The sequence below is a fragment of the Rousettus aegyptiacus genome, unplaced genomic scaffold (genome assembly GCF_014176215.1).
Source record: "Rousettus aegyptiacus isolate mRouAeg1 unplaced genomic scaffold, mRouAeg1.p scaffold_m13_p_2, whole genome shotgun sequence".
Classification (NCBI taxonomy): Eukaryota; Metazoa; Chordata; class Mammalia; order Chiroptera; family Pteropodidae; genus Rousettus; species Rousettus aegyptiacus.
The window spans coordinates 62,406,402-62,423,504 of NW_023416295.1; the positions used below are offsets into that span (position 1 = coordinate 62,406,402).

General features: G+C 37.8%; 1 protein-coding gene across 1 annotated transcript in view; it reads left to right on the forward strand.

Moving 5' to 3' along the window:
* NEB (nebulin) overlaps positions 1–17,103 on the forward strand; it is a 185,635-nt gene that overhangs the window by 6,948 nt on the left and 161,584 nt on the right. The window contains exons 6-17 of the mRNA XM_016151113.2: positions 975–1,082; positions 1,560–1,664; positions 2,356–2,460; positions 3,155–3,259; positions 7,266–7,370; positions 10,445–10,549; positions 11,148–11,255; positions 13,789–13,905; positions 15,531–15,635; positions 15,720–15,827; positions 15,925–16,029; positions 16,446–16,544. Of these exons, the coding sequence (XP_016006599.2) occupies positions 975–1,082; positions 1,560–1,664; positions 2,356–2,460; positions 3,155–3,259; positions 7,266–7,370; positions 10,445–10,549; positions 11,148–11,255; positions 13,789–13,905; positions 15,531–15,635; positions 15,720–15,827; positions 15,925–16,029; positions 16,446–16,544 (1,275 nt within the window). The remainder of the gene's footprint in view (positions 1–974; positions 1,083–1,559; positions 1,665–2,355; positions 2,461–3,154; positions 3,260–7,265; positions 7,371–10,444; positions 10,550–11,147; positions 11,256–13,788; positions 13,906–15,530; positions 15,636–15,719; positions 15,828–15,924; positions 16,030–16,445; positions 16,545–17,103) is intronic.

Consider the following 17,103-nt stretch of genomic DNA (forward strand, 5'->3'; position numbering starts at 1 on the left):
ATCTATTTAAACTATGTCTGAGCAGGATGCCTCTTAAGTAGACTAGCTAACAATATGTAAAAAGGTCTCTAAGAGGTGACCTTCATTTTTGCTTGAGTGTTAATTCTTGGGTACTGTTTGGTAAATTTCTAGTTCAAACTCTTGAATGATCTAAAACTTGGGCTCCTAAGAATTAGATTTCTAAAAATGAGATTATCTTGCCTCTTTTATAGCTGCAGTACTCAACAAAGTTAGAAAAATTATTTTGGTTAATTTATTGTCATAAAAGTCTCATTAATTCAGAAAAAATATTTGAGAATTTCTGATAGACTGAGCAGAATGTTAGCAAAGGTTTATAAAATTTTAAAAGTGGTTAGTAATTAAATCGATAATATAGATTGTTGACTATTTCACTCACGAATACTCCTGAACATTAATAATGATAAATTATGCACATTACTTTTAAGGCAAGAACTCATTGTATATTTAGCAAAAACAGTACAATTGTATTTATTTTTAAAATACTCCATAATTTAAACTTTCCATTAATTCAGCTGGTGTCTCAACTATCCAAACCATTGAGAGTTAGCGGAAACTTTTGAATTGAATATTTTTGCATTGTATTAGCAATCAAATCTTTTTACATTTGACTCAATTTTTCTGTATTTATTTTCTAAAATCATTAAGGTTCAAGCTTTATATGTGTGCACTCAGGCAATAAAAACATTGAGAGAATCATTTTAGAGCATTTCCAAGACAATAGTCTGTAATAACATTTCTACTGTCTCCATTGTACAACCATTTTTAGGAAGAGCAATTAACAAATCTATTTTAGTGTTTGCTGAGAATCAGGGTAGGGGGAAAATGAATCTTATTATAACTGATAATTGTTATAACTTGCAGTAGTTTTTTATTAGATGGGCATGAGTGCATTGCCTGAAACTTCTTGCTGCTGTCTTATCAGGTTTTAGGCTAATACCTGACATTCTTTTCAGAATAAATACAAGGAGAACTATGAGAAAGCAAAAGGACAGCCAACTGCCATCACAACTGATACTCCAGAACTTCGCAGAATCAAGAAAGTACAAGATCAACTCAGTGAGGTGGGCTACATTGCTAAAATAAAAAAGAGAATCATTTCAAAAATGTACCTACTGCTGGGAACTGTGGTCCTAAATAGGTGTAGAGAGAACAAGGTGTTGAACTACTATGAGCCAGTCCAGGAATCTAGAGGGATCATTGGCCATAGATTATGTTGTTCTAAATGTGAACCCAAAGAGGCTTCTAAAAGCTTAGCTTAGAAATTTAGTTTAACTGGTGATGTGAGATGAAAAGTCGCTGTGGTCCTCCATACTGGAGCACCGAGAAACTGAGATTCGGCCAAGAAAGCAGACAAGCAGTGAATGTAGGTGCTCTGCAAGACTTTGGAGGATGCAGTTTTCTGCCTAAAAATTAAGAAACTGTGTTCCATGATGTAGACATAGGGTGACTGGGTCAATGATCTTTGGTTAAAAGATATTCTTTAATATACTAACAGGGTCATGCCTATTACGAACTCTAATTGTGCATTATTTCTGCAGGTTAAGTATCGAATGGATGGCGATGTTGCTAAAACTATCTGTCACGTAGATGAAAAAGCAAAGGACATTGAACATGCAAAGAAAGTGTCGCAGCAAGTCAGTAAGGTAAGGTCATGGTATAGATGGATACAAAATAGAATGTGTATCACCCCTGCCTGACCTCAGAGAAGAAAACTGGACAGGCCTGACCCTGCTCACTGATCTCACTTGAATCACAGGCATTATGAGCACTGGTGTCCACGCGTGTGAGGAAGCCACACAGGTGGCCGAAGTGACCCGTAGGAGTGAATGTGGATCAGACAGCCCACACCCTGCGACTCAGCTCCCAGTGGTTGCTGCACGGAATGCGGTCACAGTGTCACCAGTGTCCCTTACTTAATTTTTAAAGAAGTGGGATCTGAATTTTTATGATAAATCTCCACACTTTGAATGTAGGGAACCAATTTAAAACACTTTTTTAAAGTACCATGTCAAAAGAAACGTGTCTACCACTTACTTCAGTCAATGACTGATAGGTTGCAAACTTTGAAAGGAATCTATAGAGAATTGGAATCATGATCGAGTTAAAAAAATTGGACTTTTCAAATAAAAGCTTACTAATGCAGGAAAAGTATTGAGCTGTTGACATGGTTGACATTTTCATAATTGGTGCTAGTAACACTTCGGCACATCGGCAGCTTTTGTGCGAGGACACTTTGAGGATGAAAAACTTTTCACTGTGCTCTCCTTAGTTCTTTCAACCCTCGTGTCCTTATGGGAGACATCAAGCCACAGGTCCTCTGTTCTTTCTGTCTAGGTTTTATACAAGCAGAACTGGGAAGACACCAAGGATAAGTACCTGCTTCCCCCTGATGCCCCTGAACTTGTCCACGCCATTAAGAACACAGCCATGTTCAGTAAGGTAAGTAAGGGCCTCTGCTCTGTCACCACCTCTATCTTCCTCTCCCTCCTACCATGTCATTCAGAAGAATACTCAGGAAATTCTTGATAATCTGAAATACGGCCCCAATCTTTTTGTGTGTAGCCTTGAGACACGTGGGGCTGCAGGGGTGGTGCTTGGCAAGGAGAAACTGAGAAGAAAGTTTTTGGGCAGAATAGAGAAGAGGGTCCTTTCAGAAACTTGAGCAACCTGGGGGAAGAGTGTGGGGGGAGAACAGAGATGCACGTGAGCTCCAGCTCTGGAGACCCACAAAGTAATATTTTAAGTTCTTCTGTAGACTCTGTGCTATGCTTTGGATATTCCTGGCTGTCACTCTCATTAAAGGTCTATTTGTGACAGAAACTACACTAAGTAGCTTCCAGGCACCATACATTTGCTTTAGTACTCATTGCAGGAGGCAAGGAAAGTCACAGAGAGGAGATGAAACAGAATCAGACACATCTGCCCTTCTCCAAGGAAGATTTGTCAGGAGAAGCTATTGATAAATATGACTTGGAGTGGGTGGACAGGGAAAGGCTGTCTGTGAGCTCCATTTACCTTTGCTCTCACCTTGCCCTCCTGGTTCTTTATGCCATTGATGGATGAATTGAAAATTATGTATTTCATGTAAGTGTGATTTTGCTTTATCACAACTTTTCACTCTTTTTTTCTTTAGAAACTGTATACTGAAGACTGGGAAGCAGACAAAAGTCTGTTTTACCCATATAATGATAGCCCGGAGCTGAGGAGGGTTGCCCAAGCCCAGAAAGCTCTCAGCGATGTAAGTGAACTGCAATCAGCACCAGTTTAGTGTGGAATCAGGAACCTCGTCTTCTAGCCAGATGTTCATTGCAATTCTTCTTTAAAACAGACTAAATGCCATTGTTGCAGAGAAATATATCTAGAATTACTATAATTTTTAATGTCTAATTTAAATTAAATTTTATAGTTTATATTAGATAGAACTTTATCCAACCCTCTTTTCTTACAGGTGAACAACCTAAATCGAAGGTCACATAGGTTAATTAATGACCTAAAGACTAGGAGCCTGGTCTTGTGATCCTAAGACCAGTGTTCTTTCCACTAGAGCATATACCCTTCTGTCCCTTTGGCTGGAGCTGAAGTTTTTTTATACAATGGAGTGGCATTTTAAAAACCTATTGCAATCATAGCCACTTTCCCAAATTTGTTACGTGACTAATGTTATTGAAAGATTTTGATTTGCTATCCTAATCATAAAGTCTGATTTACGGTGTGTTCCCCCCTTTCCTGTGTGGGGGACCTGACTGATGAACTTGTCCAGATGTGTGTGTAGTTATCTCACAAAGAGCTCTTGCCACTGGTGTACATAGAAAATATTTCAGAGTTAGCAAAAAATCAGTGGTTCCACTAGCCAGAATTTTAGTATCCTAGACCTTGAACAAAGGCCGAATTCAGTCCCGAAGGTTGAAAACAGAAGCAGCAGCAGCAGCATAGAGTTTCCCATGGGCTCAGCACTTCCCCTTATTTTTAGGTAATTTATTTCTTGGCCCCTGGATTTGCTAAAGGCCATGTTGAAAATTCAAAGACCGCTGCTTTAGTCTTGAGGAGAACATTGTTAATGACAAGTTAATTTTCATTCAATGTCACTAGATCCCTGAACCTCTTACATTCAATGTGGACTTAATAAAACCAGTTGACATCTTAAGAGTTAAGAGGGCACTTGTAAGAAACTTGCAGCAGGATCTTGAAAATCAGACAAAATAGCTTTAACATGATATGGTAGTCAATAAGAGGCATAATAAAATTTTGGAGAACTCTTATTACATGATAAAAGTACAATCTGATGTAATTTTTATGGACAATACGGTGGATTGGGACTAGGAAAATCATGATAATTTATAGAAGACTATTTTAGGAATATAGATGTATCGGAGGAATGACAGGGACAATGGGTGTTGAAGACAAAAGAGAAAGGAGTCACAGATGAACTTATGACCAAGGAAGTTGGGGTTATCTGGTGAAGATGCCTTTGTGAAAGAGAAAGAGAAAGAGAATTGAGATCATGGAAGGAACATTCAGATCGGGGCATCTTAGGGACAAATTTGAAGTTTAGTACTACTGCATACATATGAGACAAGGACAAAAGATTAATATTTGAGAGTCATCAGAATATAAATGACAGCTGAAGACATGAAAATGTTTGAGGGAGGCAGAACAATGTATGGCCAAGGGCAGAGTGTTAGAGGACACCCACACTGGGGACATCTGGGAAGGAGCAAGCAAAAGAATGAAAGGACAGTCGGTCAGAGAAAATGAAAGGAAACCAGGAAATGCACGCCATGTTAGCCTAGGGAGAGATTTATTCGCGAAGTAGAGAAACAAAAGGTTACTTCCATGACACTGTAGAGCTATGGACTTTGATCATTTAAAATTGACCACATTGTTTGAAATATCTCCATGGGAGACATAATGAAGGAGAATTATAATAATGAAGTAAAACCTTTCTATCATTCCTCAGAAAGACTTAGCAGTTAAGGCATGATTTTTTTACTGCAGACCAAGTATACACTAAGTGTCAGATCACCGACATGCCTATTAATGCTGTTGTCAGCACCACAATTACTGGGCACAGAGATCTAAACAATCTGCTGTTCATAGAACATAACACGGGGTAGGCATGTAGACGTCAAGCTAGGGGCTTGGGTTCAGAGGCTCCAGCTCCCTCTTCTGTACCTTCTTCCTGTGTTTCCTTTAATGCTAATTATCTTAGTGACCAGAGACTTTGTAAACACTAAGAGTGTCATTAATCTGATCTGGAGAATGGAATTCTAAGTAAACAGAGTTCCTGAGAAATTAGGACTTTAAATCTGAATTCTCTGAAAGTTCTTGACAGGATGTCATACTTAATAAGCATTTTTTTCCTGGCAGAGCCAATAAAGGCAAGGTGGCAATTGGATAAATTCAAGCACCGAGCCAACCATGGAATATACAGGTTGCCCTATGTTTAAAAAAAGCTTTCACTTATTTAAAATAAATTAAGCAGTGGAATTAAAATGAATATATTTTAAAATCTATCTTTTGTATCCCAATTGATTTAACTTTCATAGAAGCTTTGGTTATAGGCATGAGGTAGATATTATTAAGATAAGATACATTTAGACTTGGATAAAGCATGAAGATGATTGGGACTTGGGAGCTATACGCACCTCTTTACTTTATAAATGAGAATACTGCCACATGGAAGGAGAATAATTTGTAGAAGTCTCACAGTTCAGTAGTGGAAGAATTGGGTGGATGACTCTTCTCTTCAGACTTGCCTCAATGGCCTCAGTGTGTAAACCACATATTCAGAAATCAGTCATTGAACCCTCACTCTAGTCAGGTACTGTTCAGGCCACAAGCATTCCCAAATGCTCTCTGCCATCTCAAAGCTCACAGTCTGAGGAGGGGTAGACATGAAAACAACCAGTTACAGTGTTGTCTGATCATTCCTTTAAAGGAGGTAAGGGCTAAGTTGAGTGAGACCCCTGGAAAAGATCATTGAGTCAGGGAAGGCACAGAAAGGGAAACTGTGCTCACACTGGAGAACGAGTAGCAGGTTGCAGGCAGTTGGGGAGAAGGTAGAGTCGGGGCATTCCAGGGGAAGGGAGAAGCACATATGAGATCCAGAGACATAAAAGGGCTTCTCGTGTCTGGGGATCTATGCATCTTCTGCATTGTTGGAGGTGGGGGTCAAGACTGGTGGAAGAAAAAGCCAGAGGAGTTAGTAGTAAAGAAAAAAGGGAGAATAAGAGTGAATGGGGATGCATGATTAATTACCATAAAACATGTTTTTAAGGTGAGAGAGGTCTTTTATAGGCTGAAGGAAAGGAGCTAATTAAGGGGGAGATGTTGAAGCTGTGAGAAAGAAGAGGGGTGACTGATAGAGTAAGGTACAAAAGACTGCTGGAGGGAACAATACCTAGAGTGCCGGGTTCATGCCCTGCAAAAGATGCTTCTTCTCTGATCCATGTGGGCAATGCGAGAGGTAGGGGTGAGTACAGAGGAAGAAGATAAGTGTGTAGTCTTTCTTTACTCTATAAAAGAGGAAGTGGAGGGTAAGGTGGAGTTGACTAGGGGCTTAAGGACAGTGCTGGGGTTTTAGACTAGCCACTGGGAGTAGAAACTGACCAGAGGCACTTAATGGGATGTTCAATCTTCAATAAAGGCAAGGTGGCAATTGGATAAATTCAGAATATTAGGCACAGAGCCGTAAGGAAGTTGTTGTTCACAGAATGTATCACTGGGTAGGCATGCAGATTTCAAGCTAAGGATTTGTACCTTCTGCCTGTGTCCCTATTAACCTTGCTTATCATGTTATCACTACCCAATCCATAGAATTGTGATTTTCTTCAGTAGCACTCAGTATCCTGGGTATAAGAACAACAGGAGTGTGTAGTTAAGTTGAGCCAGAACTGGCAGTTTGTTAACGGGTGTGACGTAAAGGCAAGAGGTTGCGAGCTGAGGATGCTGGTTAAGAGAATAATTTCAGTTGCAGGTCATGACATGGAGACAAATGGAAGGAAACAGATCTAGGGCCAATAATCTTGGAGAAAAGAGAAAACTCAAAGGGTGAAATCACCATAATGCTGAGAAGGAGGGCATGTAACATCTACGAGGATAATAAATTATGGTTACATGGTACAATGAAGTTTAAAACTTCATATAAAGATAAAAAAACACAGTCTTTTTAAGACTGTGAACAGATGGAATATGGGAAGTAGAATAGTTATCATGGCTTATCAGCATCCCTTTTATTTTGTCAGATTGCCTACAAAAAAGGTCATGCTGAACAGCAAGCCCAATTCACATCTCTGCCGGATCCTCCCGATCTAGAATTTGCCAAGAAAGTGACCAATCAAGTGAGCAAGGTAAGTTAATAGGACTGGGACACTGTCTTCCTTGAAAACTCTGCTTAATAATCTCAACCCTCAGAAAAATAACTAAGGTGAACCTAAAGACACAACATAAACACCAAGTATTTTTACATATGACCCTTAAAATGCTTCAGCAAAAGCAATACAATCATTAACATCTTGGAACCATGTTAATAAATGCTCAACCAGCTTGATAACTCAGTTATTGATAAATGTGAAAGCTACATTTTGAAAACAGAATCCATGTCCTACTGTCTTTTGACGTTCGACTTACGGAAGTGGTACTAACAGGGAATCAAGTATCCACATGTTTCCACAGAGGATCCTATTGTTTTAATTCAGTGTGAAGGCCCCAGATAGTTTTATGCTCTCAGTCTGATTTGGAAAAAATAAGAATGCATGAGTGGCCTCTCTAACAAAGCTTAGTTTGACAGCCATAGGGCACCTGGCAACTTTTAAGGCCCTGGCAAACAGCCCAGTCTGCCTATATTTAGACTGGTAAAATAGCTCTGAGGAATGCAGAGAAACAGATGTTCAACTGATTAATAGACCCATATTAAGTTCCTTTTTAAAAACTGGTCCAAATCAGGTCACTTTCTCCTGGGATACTGCTGCTTTTAAATACTTTTCTTAGCCCTCTGTGGAGTTGAGTCTCAGTTTGGTCTTCTTAAATTTTGATGGAACCTCAAGATTTCTATCTTGTTCAAGTTTTTTTTTTTTTTTTTTTGAAAGGATATCTCCAGTAAAGGAGAAGGAAGAGAAATTATGGATAATGAAGTCTATTCAATTATGTTTTTTAGTGTCCGATATTGCAGATTACCTAACTGTATAACCAAGGGCTATTTGGATAAAAGATCTAGTGAGTACGGTAAAATTTCACTAATAGGAATATCATAAACCTAAAATTTGCCCAGGGCTAAGCAGAAATTAACTTTAGAACTCTCCATAAAGAGATGGCCTACTGAAAACATTGATATTGTAAATAAGATTGGGGACCAAGGATAATTTATCTTTTTGGAAGAAAAAGAAAGAGCCGTTTAGAATTGTCATTTAGAAAGAAAAATAAATATTTCTAAAATTTTTATTTAAAGCATATTTTAAAAGATATCTTACTAAGACAACATTCTTTTGTCTTATTTGAGTATGCAGTGGGGAAAAGTCTCTGCACAATGGGGCTGGATGGTCTTCCACTCTTCTTTTAATACCTTTTTAAAATTTAGACATCTGTCTCTCACTGTGAGAATTAATTTCTTATCCAATTTTGCTTAACAAATCTATATATGCAATTCTTATTTCTCTACAATAGCCCACTTTTGGACCTCATTAGGAATATCTGCTGGCTTCTCAACTTTATATTACAAAGATCTCTGTATCTTAGTTTGGGGATGCATCTAGCACAATTACTTCCTACCCCCATTTCTAGTTTTCTTCCTTTGACAGTAAGCAGAGGAATAGCAGTATCTCTACAAAAAAAAATGTAGATTAGGAAATCTCAGCTTCAATGTGTACATTGAAAATTTCTGAAGTTGTAAGTACTATGGGCATTTTATAATTTTCTCAGATTCTTGATGAGGTCTAGTCTCCAAAAAGATTAGAAATACTTCTATAAGCTATCTTAGCAAATTTAAAAATCAGTTTTGACTTTAATTATTTAAAGCTCCAAAAGAGGGGGTTCGGCAAATTAATGGGCAGTATAAAACACATCTTATCACAGTAAAAATTTCCATTGAAAAATGCGCGTGCGCGCACACACACACACACACACACACACACAGATACATGTGAATGCATCATACAATTTTCTTCAGAATTTCTTACTTTCTGTTATGTGCAATTATTGTCCCTCACGTTTGTTTAGCACTGTAGAGATAAAATAAAGTACTCTTCAGTGTATGATCTTATTTAATCTTCCCCAAATCCTTTGTGTAAGTATTATTATTATGGCCAGCATGTATGGTTAAGAAAACTGCAGCTTAGAGAGACGTAGTCATACCTTTGAAATGACAGAGTTAAATCTTGGATCCAGACCTTCTGAACTCAGGTCCAGGGCTCTAAAATTTATAGCTATGAAAACCACTTGGCTATTAATGAGCATATTAACCTTTTGAGAGGAAAGGATATAGGGCTTTTGAGAGAGGGCTTGGCTTCCTTTAACTCAAACTCACTGACTCTACATGTCAGTCACCCTTGGTACTTGTTCTGGTAAAGGTACACCAGAAAACCACTTTTGTTTTCCTTTACGAGTTCAGTGGGGCTTTAGGCATATACACATCTTGAGACACACTAGTTACGTCTAGCACATTCTGTGAGCCAAGGAGGAAAAATCACTCTAATCCGCTCTAGCTCTGGCTCATGTGCCCAAGCTTGGGGTCGGCTAGGTTAATTCTGTTCCAAGAACACTCGTCTAGGTAGTTCAAAACCACATATCATGGACTCAATTTAGTGTTGTTGAACAAACATTTAAGAGATAAGTTCTTTATGCTGTATTTTGTGTCAGATTCTGAATACAAAAATGAAGAAGAAACAATTTTTCTCTCCAAGGAGCTTACAGTTTGATTCAGGTAGTATGGTATTTGGGAGTAAGATGGGACAGCAGTTTAATTTCTGAATTATTTGCCAGTTCTCAATAAAATTTCTTTAAGTCTAAAATTTTGTTCTGGTATTGTTTTCTGAATAACTAAGAGTTTTGGTAAAGCTCAGAAATTAATGGCTAAGTTCATCTAGAATAGACATCTGGGATTGAGTGGTTTTATTATAACTAAGAATTACAAGTGGAAGATGCTTCTGACTCTCTCCTTCCTCAAACATCAGAGAACATTCGTGAGTTCCGAATGAACTAAGTCCCCAAATTCAGTAAGAAGAGGCAGAATTCATACTTCTATCTTCCTCACTTAACTTTCTTGTTGGGTAGATTGACACTATACTGGAAGATTTGAAGACATCTATTAAGAACCCAGGAAGAGTCTACTCAAGATAATTTTGAAAGCTGATCATTACCACTTAAATTGCACTCTTATTTGTCAAATCCTGGATTTTGCTTGTCTTATTTTCTTTTGTTTTTCTCCTAGCAAAAATATAAACAAGACTATGAAAATAAAGTCAAAGGCAAATGGAGTGAGACACCTTGCTTTGAAATTGCAACTGCCAGGATGAATGCTAATAACATTAGCTCAGTAAGTAAAATGGATGGCTGGGTATCCTTAAGTTGAGAGGGGGACCCTTCCTCTACGACTTTTAACGATCTGCTGCACCTGAAGTGGTACTTGAACATTTGAGTCCTGGCACCTCTTCTTGGGGGAAAGACTTGCATAGAGTTCCTATTAAAAAGAAATCCCACAATTTTTCCCTTCCTTTTGAGAAATATTGTTTTGATCAGTTTTCATAGGAACATGGTTTCAAAGTGATTACAGGTTAAAGGGGCCCTTTTAAATTTATTCTTGCTGTATATTTATGAAACTGTTTAGTTTTTTCTCAGATTTTCCTCACTGAAAAACATAAGTCTTTTTTCCCCTTTTCTCTTAAGTTTTCTCTCCCTGGCCTTCAAGAGCTCCTTCTTGAGGTGTCTTTTCAGCCTATTATAATTGTTCCAAATCTGTTAAGTTGGGAATCATTTTTGTGATGGCACCACATTTTGTAATTGTAATCGAACTGGTATAAGTCAAGAGGAGCATGGCTTTGGGTAATTTCTTTATGTGGCCTCTGTCCTCCCATGTAAAAATTTTGTACAGTTTGTTCCCACTGCAGTTCTTCAGTGTGTTTAATGTCTTATAGAGGAAATACCAAGAAGAATTTGAGAATCTGAAAGACCAGATCTACTTCATGCAGACTGAAACACCAGAGTACAAAGTGAATAAACAAGCTGGGGTGGCAGCTAGCAAGGTATGAGGAAATTATCTCATTTATTTCGATGGTCTCATTTGGCGAATTTCTTGTAACTCTTGCTTTTGTATATTTAATTGAAAAAAAAAAAGAGGGTTCTTTGGAGACAAAAAAAAGTACTTTGGAATTATAATAGGACTACCAAATTTTTAAAAAATTTGCCATGTATGAGCATTAATAGCACCCAATTACCATCTTCAATATTTCAAAGAGTGAATAACCTTTCAGTACCCAGAAATAGAAAGACTATAATCTCAAACAGAAATCAGAAGAGGGGTCTTGAGACCCCTCAAGAAAAGACAACTGGAAGCCTTATGTGAATACAGACACTCCCACACTCACCACTGCCGTTATTTTTCTTATATTTTTACTGACTTCTAGTCACAGACAAGATACGTCAATCCATGGATATGCTCAGATCCTCTATAGAGTGACTATGGTAAATGGTCAGACTCCTTGGCATTCTAAAGCAGGCTGGGGACTAGAAAGAGCACAAACTTCAAAGCCAATCAGACTTTATTCTAGTCCTGGCCTTGGATCTGCTGGAGGAGTGAAAGTAGGAAGAGCACATCACTGAGGAGGCTATTTCAGTATCCAGATGCAAGACGATGATGTTTTAGATCAGGGGGATAGCAGGGAAAGTGTTGAGAAGTACTTTGAAAGTAGAACTGACCTGATTTGCTAATGGGTTGGATATGGGATATGAGAGAAGAGTTTTGGTCTAAGCAACTAGATGGATGGGGTATTCCTTTATCAAGATAGGGAAGACTGTGGAAAGAGTAGATAATTTTTTTTTCTGGAAGAGAGATATGAACTCGGCTTCAGACATGTAAGATTTGAGATGCCTTTTAGTCATCCAAGTGGAAATGCCAAGTGGGCAGTTGATTAGGTAAGTCTGAAGTTTCAGGAGTGATATCTATATAAATTTGAGAGTTATCAGCATATAAATATTTAATGTCATAAGAGTGGATGCCATCCAGGGAGTTAGTATAGACAGAAAGCTCTGAGGACTGGTTTCTGGAGTGCGTCCATGTGAAGATATTGGCGAGGTAGTAACAAAGTCAGGAGAGGGGGATTCCTTGGGAAGCAAGTGAAGGGAGGAGGGGATAATTAACTGTGTCAAATGTTTCTAAAATGGATTTATCGATGTATGGTGTTTGGTGAACTTAATAAGAACAGTTTGGTTGAATCTGCTTAGAGAAGTTTCATGAGTGAATGAGAAGAGAGAAATATAAGACTATGAATATAGTCAACTCTTTCAAAGTATTTTTCAGAAAAGGAAAGAAGAACGTGCTATAGTAGCTGATGAATAAGTGGGTGAAGAGAGAATTTTTTAAAGATAAAAGACAAAAAACACCATGTTTTTAAGCTAACGGAAAAAATCCAGTGTCGAGGGAAAATGTGATGATATTGGACGGGGAAGCGTGGCTAGAGCGATGTCCTTGAAGAGGTAGAAGGGGAGAGGATCTGGTGTTGAAGAGGAGGGCATGGCTTGCCACAGCCCTGACAGTTCATCTACAAGCAGGAGAATGTTTTTTCCATTATTCGAGGAAATATATGATCCTATGAGATGGAAAGGTTATTTATGTCTTCCATTCCTGTACAGTATCCCCAGCGAGTCTTCTGTGTGGTCTGTAGGAGGTGGTGCATCTGTTTTATCTGTTTTTCACTTGTGTATCTCCTGCCTTTAAATACCCAGTTAATTGTATCTCTTTTCTGAGGCTCTTAAATGTTGGTAAATTAGCTAGGATTCTTTGAACTTGTCTATATTCTATGGTTATATTGGCTGAATAAATGGCTGGCCCTGGGGAATCCTAGTCAGAAAGAACAAAGATGGATTTCTTGTTTTCCTCCCTTTGGACATGCTCCTGACTAGGCTTTTGAGCCTTCATGTAAAGCATCTGCTATGCCTAGAATTAAAGATGAAAAGTGGGAAGGGCAGAAAGAAAAGTTGAAGTCGTGACCATTTATCCATCTCCCGGCCCCTTCCTTCTCCTCCTGCATATGCATTAAATACATGTATACTCATACACACAATCACAGATGAGGCATAAAAGGGCAAATTCATGATGCTTTTAGACTCTTTTCTTTAAAATGTGTTGGTAGATCAGCAGCTGGAGGTTAAGAGCTGAATGAGTGTTCTGGAGCAGCAGGTATCCGGGATAGATATAATGTGCTATCAGTATTTGTGTATCTTTCTCTCTCTCATTATTTATGTACCCATCTATCTCTATGTCTGAGGGCAGGGACCATGTGTTATTCTTTCTTGTATGTGTCCCAGAGCCTGGCACGTAATAAATACCCCAAAATATCATAATGGATATTTTTGAATGAATAAACAAATGGGAAGAAGGTATCTTGGAAATGTATGCACTTAATCTGCTACTGTTATGAAGTACTATGAGTATTTTGTTTGTCAAATGTCAAGTTGCCATTTTCCTAAAGAGAAAATTGATTGTCATAATATTCATAATAGAGACGAGAACAAAAATAACCCGGAGAGTTACTTTATCACTTTATTTCACTCCTACAGGTAAAATACAAAGAAGACTATGAAAAGAATAAAGGAAAAGCAGATTATAATGTACTTCCTGCTTCAGAGAACCCACTGCTCAGGCAGCTGATGGCGGCAGGAAATAGACTAAGTGATGTAAGTATATTCTTGTCAAAGCATTTTTTTTAACCTTAGCTGCAAGAGAGATGAAATCTCTTTCCTTTTATGACTAAAGGCAAATATAACTTAACAAATACTTGAAATGATGTAGCAGTTCCCCTGTAACTGTCTGACCACAAGAAGGCATTAATGCCTCTGAATATGATGTGTGTCAATTTGCAGGGATAGGGGAGCACTGTGGATTTAGTTTATCGGGCAGGGAAATCCTCGTTTGCTTATAGGCTCCAGGTGCCTCTGCCTCCATGGCTAGTGTACATTGTAGAAGATGTGTTGTGATTTTAACAGAGGCGGAAGATTTTGAAAGGAGTGGGGGAGAGAGAGGCAGAGAGAGAGACAGAGAGACAGAGAGAGAGACAGAGAGAGAGAGATGAAACAGTGTTAGCACCCTGTCCTTGTATTCACTAGAAGAAGGACAATGTTCTGTGTTGTACAACTTCTCTCCCCACCTCTGCCATTTTTTCCTCAGATCTTGGTCCCAGAAAGAATCATTTGCAGACAACAGGGCTTAGAAGATGACTCCCTAAATCTCCATAAGAATTTCTACTTGTAGAATTGTTAAGAATCTGACTAATTATTAGATTTAAAATAGATAAGTGAGAGCTGGGCCTGGCCTGAAAAAACTAACAGCCAAGACCACTTTTACCATATATATGATGAGTTTGTCCCTTATGGTTAGGTTGTATTGAGCTTTCCCAATATTTGAAGATTTTATGTGGCTTTCAATGTGGGTTAGTTATCTTTTCTTTGTCCTTTGGATTAAGTCAGCACTGTAGAAACGAGCACATGTGACTGAGAAGCGGGGCGAGTGAGGTGGCAGGTGAGAGAGCGGAAGCGGACCTGTCCACATAGCTCCGCAGGGGAGTCAACACGAGCATGTCTCCTGCTTCCTAAGTGAAAGCCGTCTTTGGCAAGCATCTAAAAGCTCAGGTTTAAATCCACTTGGTGGATGAAGACAAGAATATAAAAATATTAAAAACAAATAGCAACATTTACAATTTCAAAACCCAACATGAAAAAGTAACAATGATCTGCTTTCTCTGTTGTGCATTTAAAATCCAATCATTGTTGCTTGTTAGAGCTAAAGATAAATCCTAACAGAGAAGAAGAGTTAGTAGATTCATGATTTGAGTTCTTATATATACTTTACTTTTAAGGTACAGTAAGGAAATTTTCCTTGGTAGGAGAGAGAGTATGTTTTTTTTTAATATTTATTAAAATTTTTCATGAAGGTTTGTTTTAAAAAAATAAAAATTCATTATTGCTCAAAATATTCCTGTTTGTTGTGGCACCATCAGTGAAGGAAGAGGCATGAGGGAGATGGAGAAGGCAGCCACTCAGAAATACCCAAGAACCTCTGCAACTAAGGACTTAGTCTGAAACAGCATATTGGTTTCTTAAATTTTTGAAGAATGTTAAAACTCTGGGCTTTACAATAATTGCTAATAGAAAAGGCTTATCATTCATGACACCCCCAGTTTTTAAGACAGTTGACAGGCAATATCTTTTTTCTTCTACTTTTATTTAGTGTTGGAAAATATGAGTGTTATAATCTGTGTGGGAGTGACAGGAATCTACTTTCACTGATTTCTTTTTCTTTACAGAAATCGTACAAGGAAAACTATGAAAAGACAAAGGCAAAGAGCATAAATTACTGCGAGACCCCCAAATTCCAACTTGACACAGTCCTGAAGAAATTCAGCAGTGATGTAAGCAATTCTATGATCACTCCTGTTAAAGAAAAAAATCCATCATTTCACAAATAAGTAAATGAAATATGTTTTGTCTTTCAGACGAAATATAAAGACTCCTACTTAAAGAACATTTTGGGACATTATGTAGGCAGCTTTGAGGATCCATATTATACACACTGCATGAAAGTCACAGCTCAAAACAGTGATGTAAGTTCTAAGACAATTGGTTAGCTTTCCAAATAATGTATTTTTAGAGTACAAATTTGTTGGTTGCATCCTTATGTCCGATTACTTTTCCTCACAGAAAAACTACAAAGCAGAATATGAAGAGGACAGAGGTAAATGCTTCTTCCCCCAAACCATAACACAAGAATATGAAACAATCAAGAAATTGAATCAGTGTAAAGACGTAAGTCGGTAGTATGAACTGTGAACATTACTGCCCTTCGTAGCATCTAGAGATCAAGATATGTTTAAATTTTCGACACTTTTACAAGTAAACACAAGAAAAACATTGAAAGAAAGAAAATTTATTTTATAGTAGGTTTACTACTTTTTTCCTATTATCATCCATGCATTTCGAGAGGTAATTCTAGTGAATTTTCCCAAAGAAGAATTATTGGGAAGACATGAGAAAGTTTCTTACACAGACAGATGTAAGAACATCCCTCAAAGATGCTGCAGTCTACTTAGAAAAAAACCAATGTGTTTTATTAACTATAGTTATGTTTTCTTTTTAGAGGTGGGGTTCTGCCCATTGTCCTATTGGCCATTGTGGATTTGGCAGGTGATACAACTAAACACGATTCCTTTTCTCCCCCACAGCACACCTACAAAGTCCATCCAGATAAGACGAAATTTACTCAAGTAACCGACTCTCCTGTTCTGGTGCAAGCCCAAGTTAATTCCAAACAGCTGAGTGATGTAAGTTCCTCTCAATATCCAGGAAATTTGATTATGAGGAATAATGTAGCATATATAACTCTATACAGAAAGTCTAGCAATTTGTCACACTTACAAAAAAAAGCTATTCGAGTTTTTAGCAAGTTAACTTATATATGTGTGTACTCATCTAAAATATTTTCCTATTTAGTGGCCTTACATCCTCTACATCTTCTTGGATGGATAATAATTACAGTAAAATGGTTCTATAAGGGAAACTCATGTAGCTTAATGCACTAGAAAGGACATGAGTTCTTGAGTCAATAAAACTGGATTCTAATTACAGCTCTGTGTAGGCAAATTATTTAAACTTTCTATGCTCCATATTTCCCTTTCGAAATTTGTGGTTGCTTTGAAGATTAAGTGAAAGGGATAGATACATAGTACAGACTCTGGCCCAGAGCAGGTATTCGACACATGGGATTTCTCTCTCTCAAATAAGTTTTAGAAAATGGAGTGTTTAAGATAAAGTTTACCATATGAGTTGTAAGAATAAATTTCTAAACTTATGTTGAACTAAAAAGAAAAAAAAAACTAAACT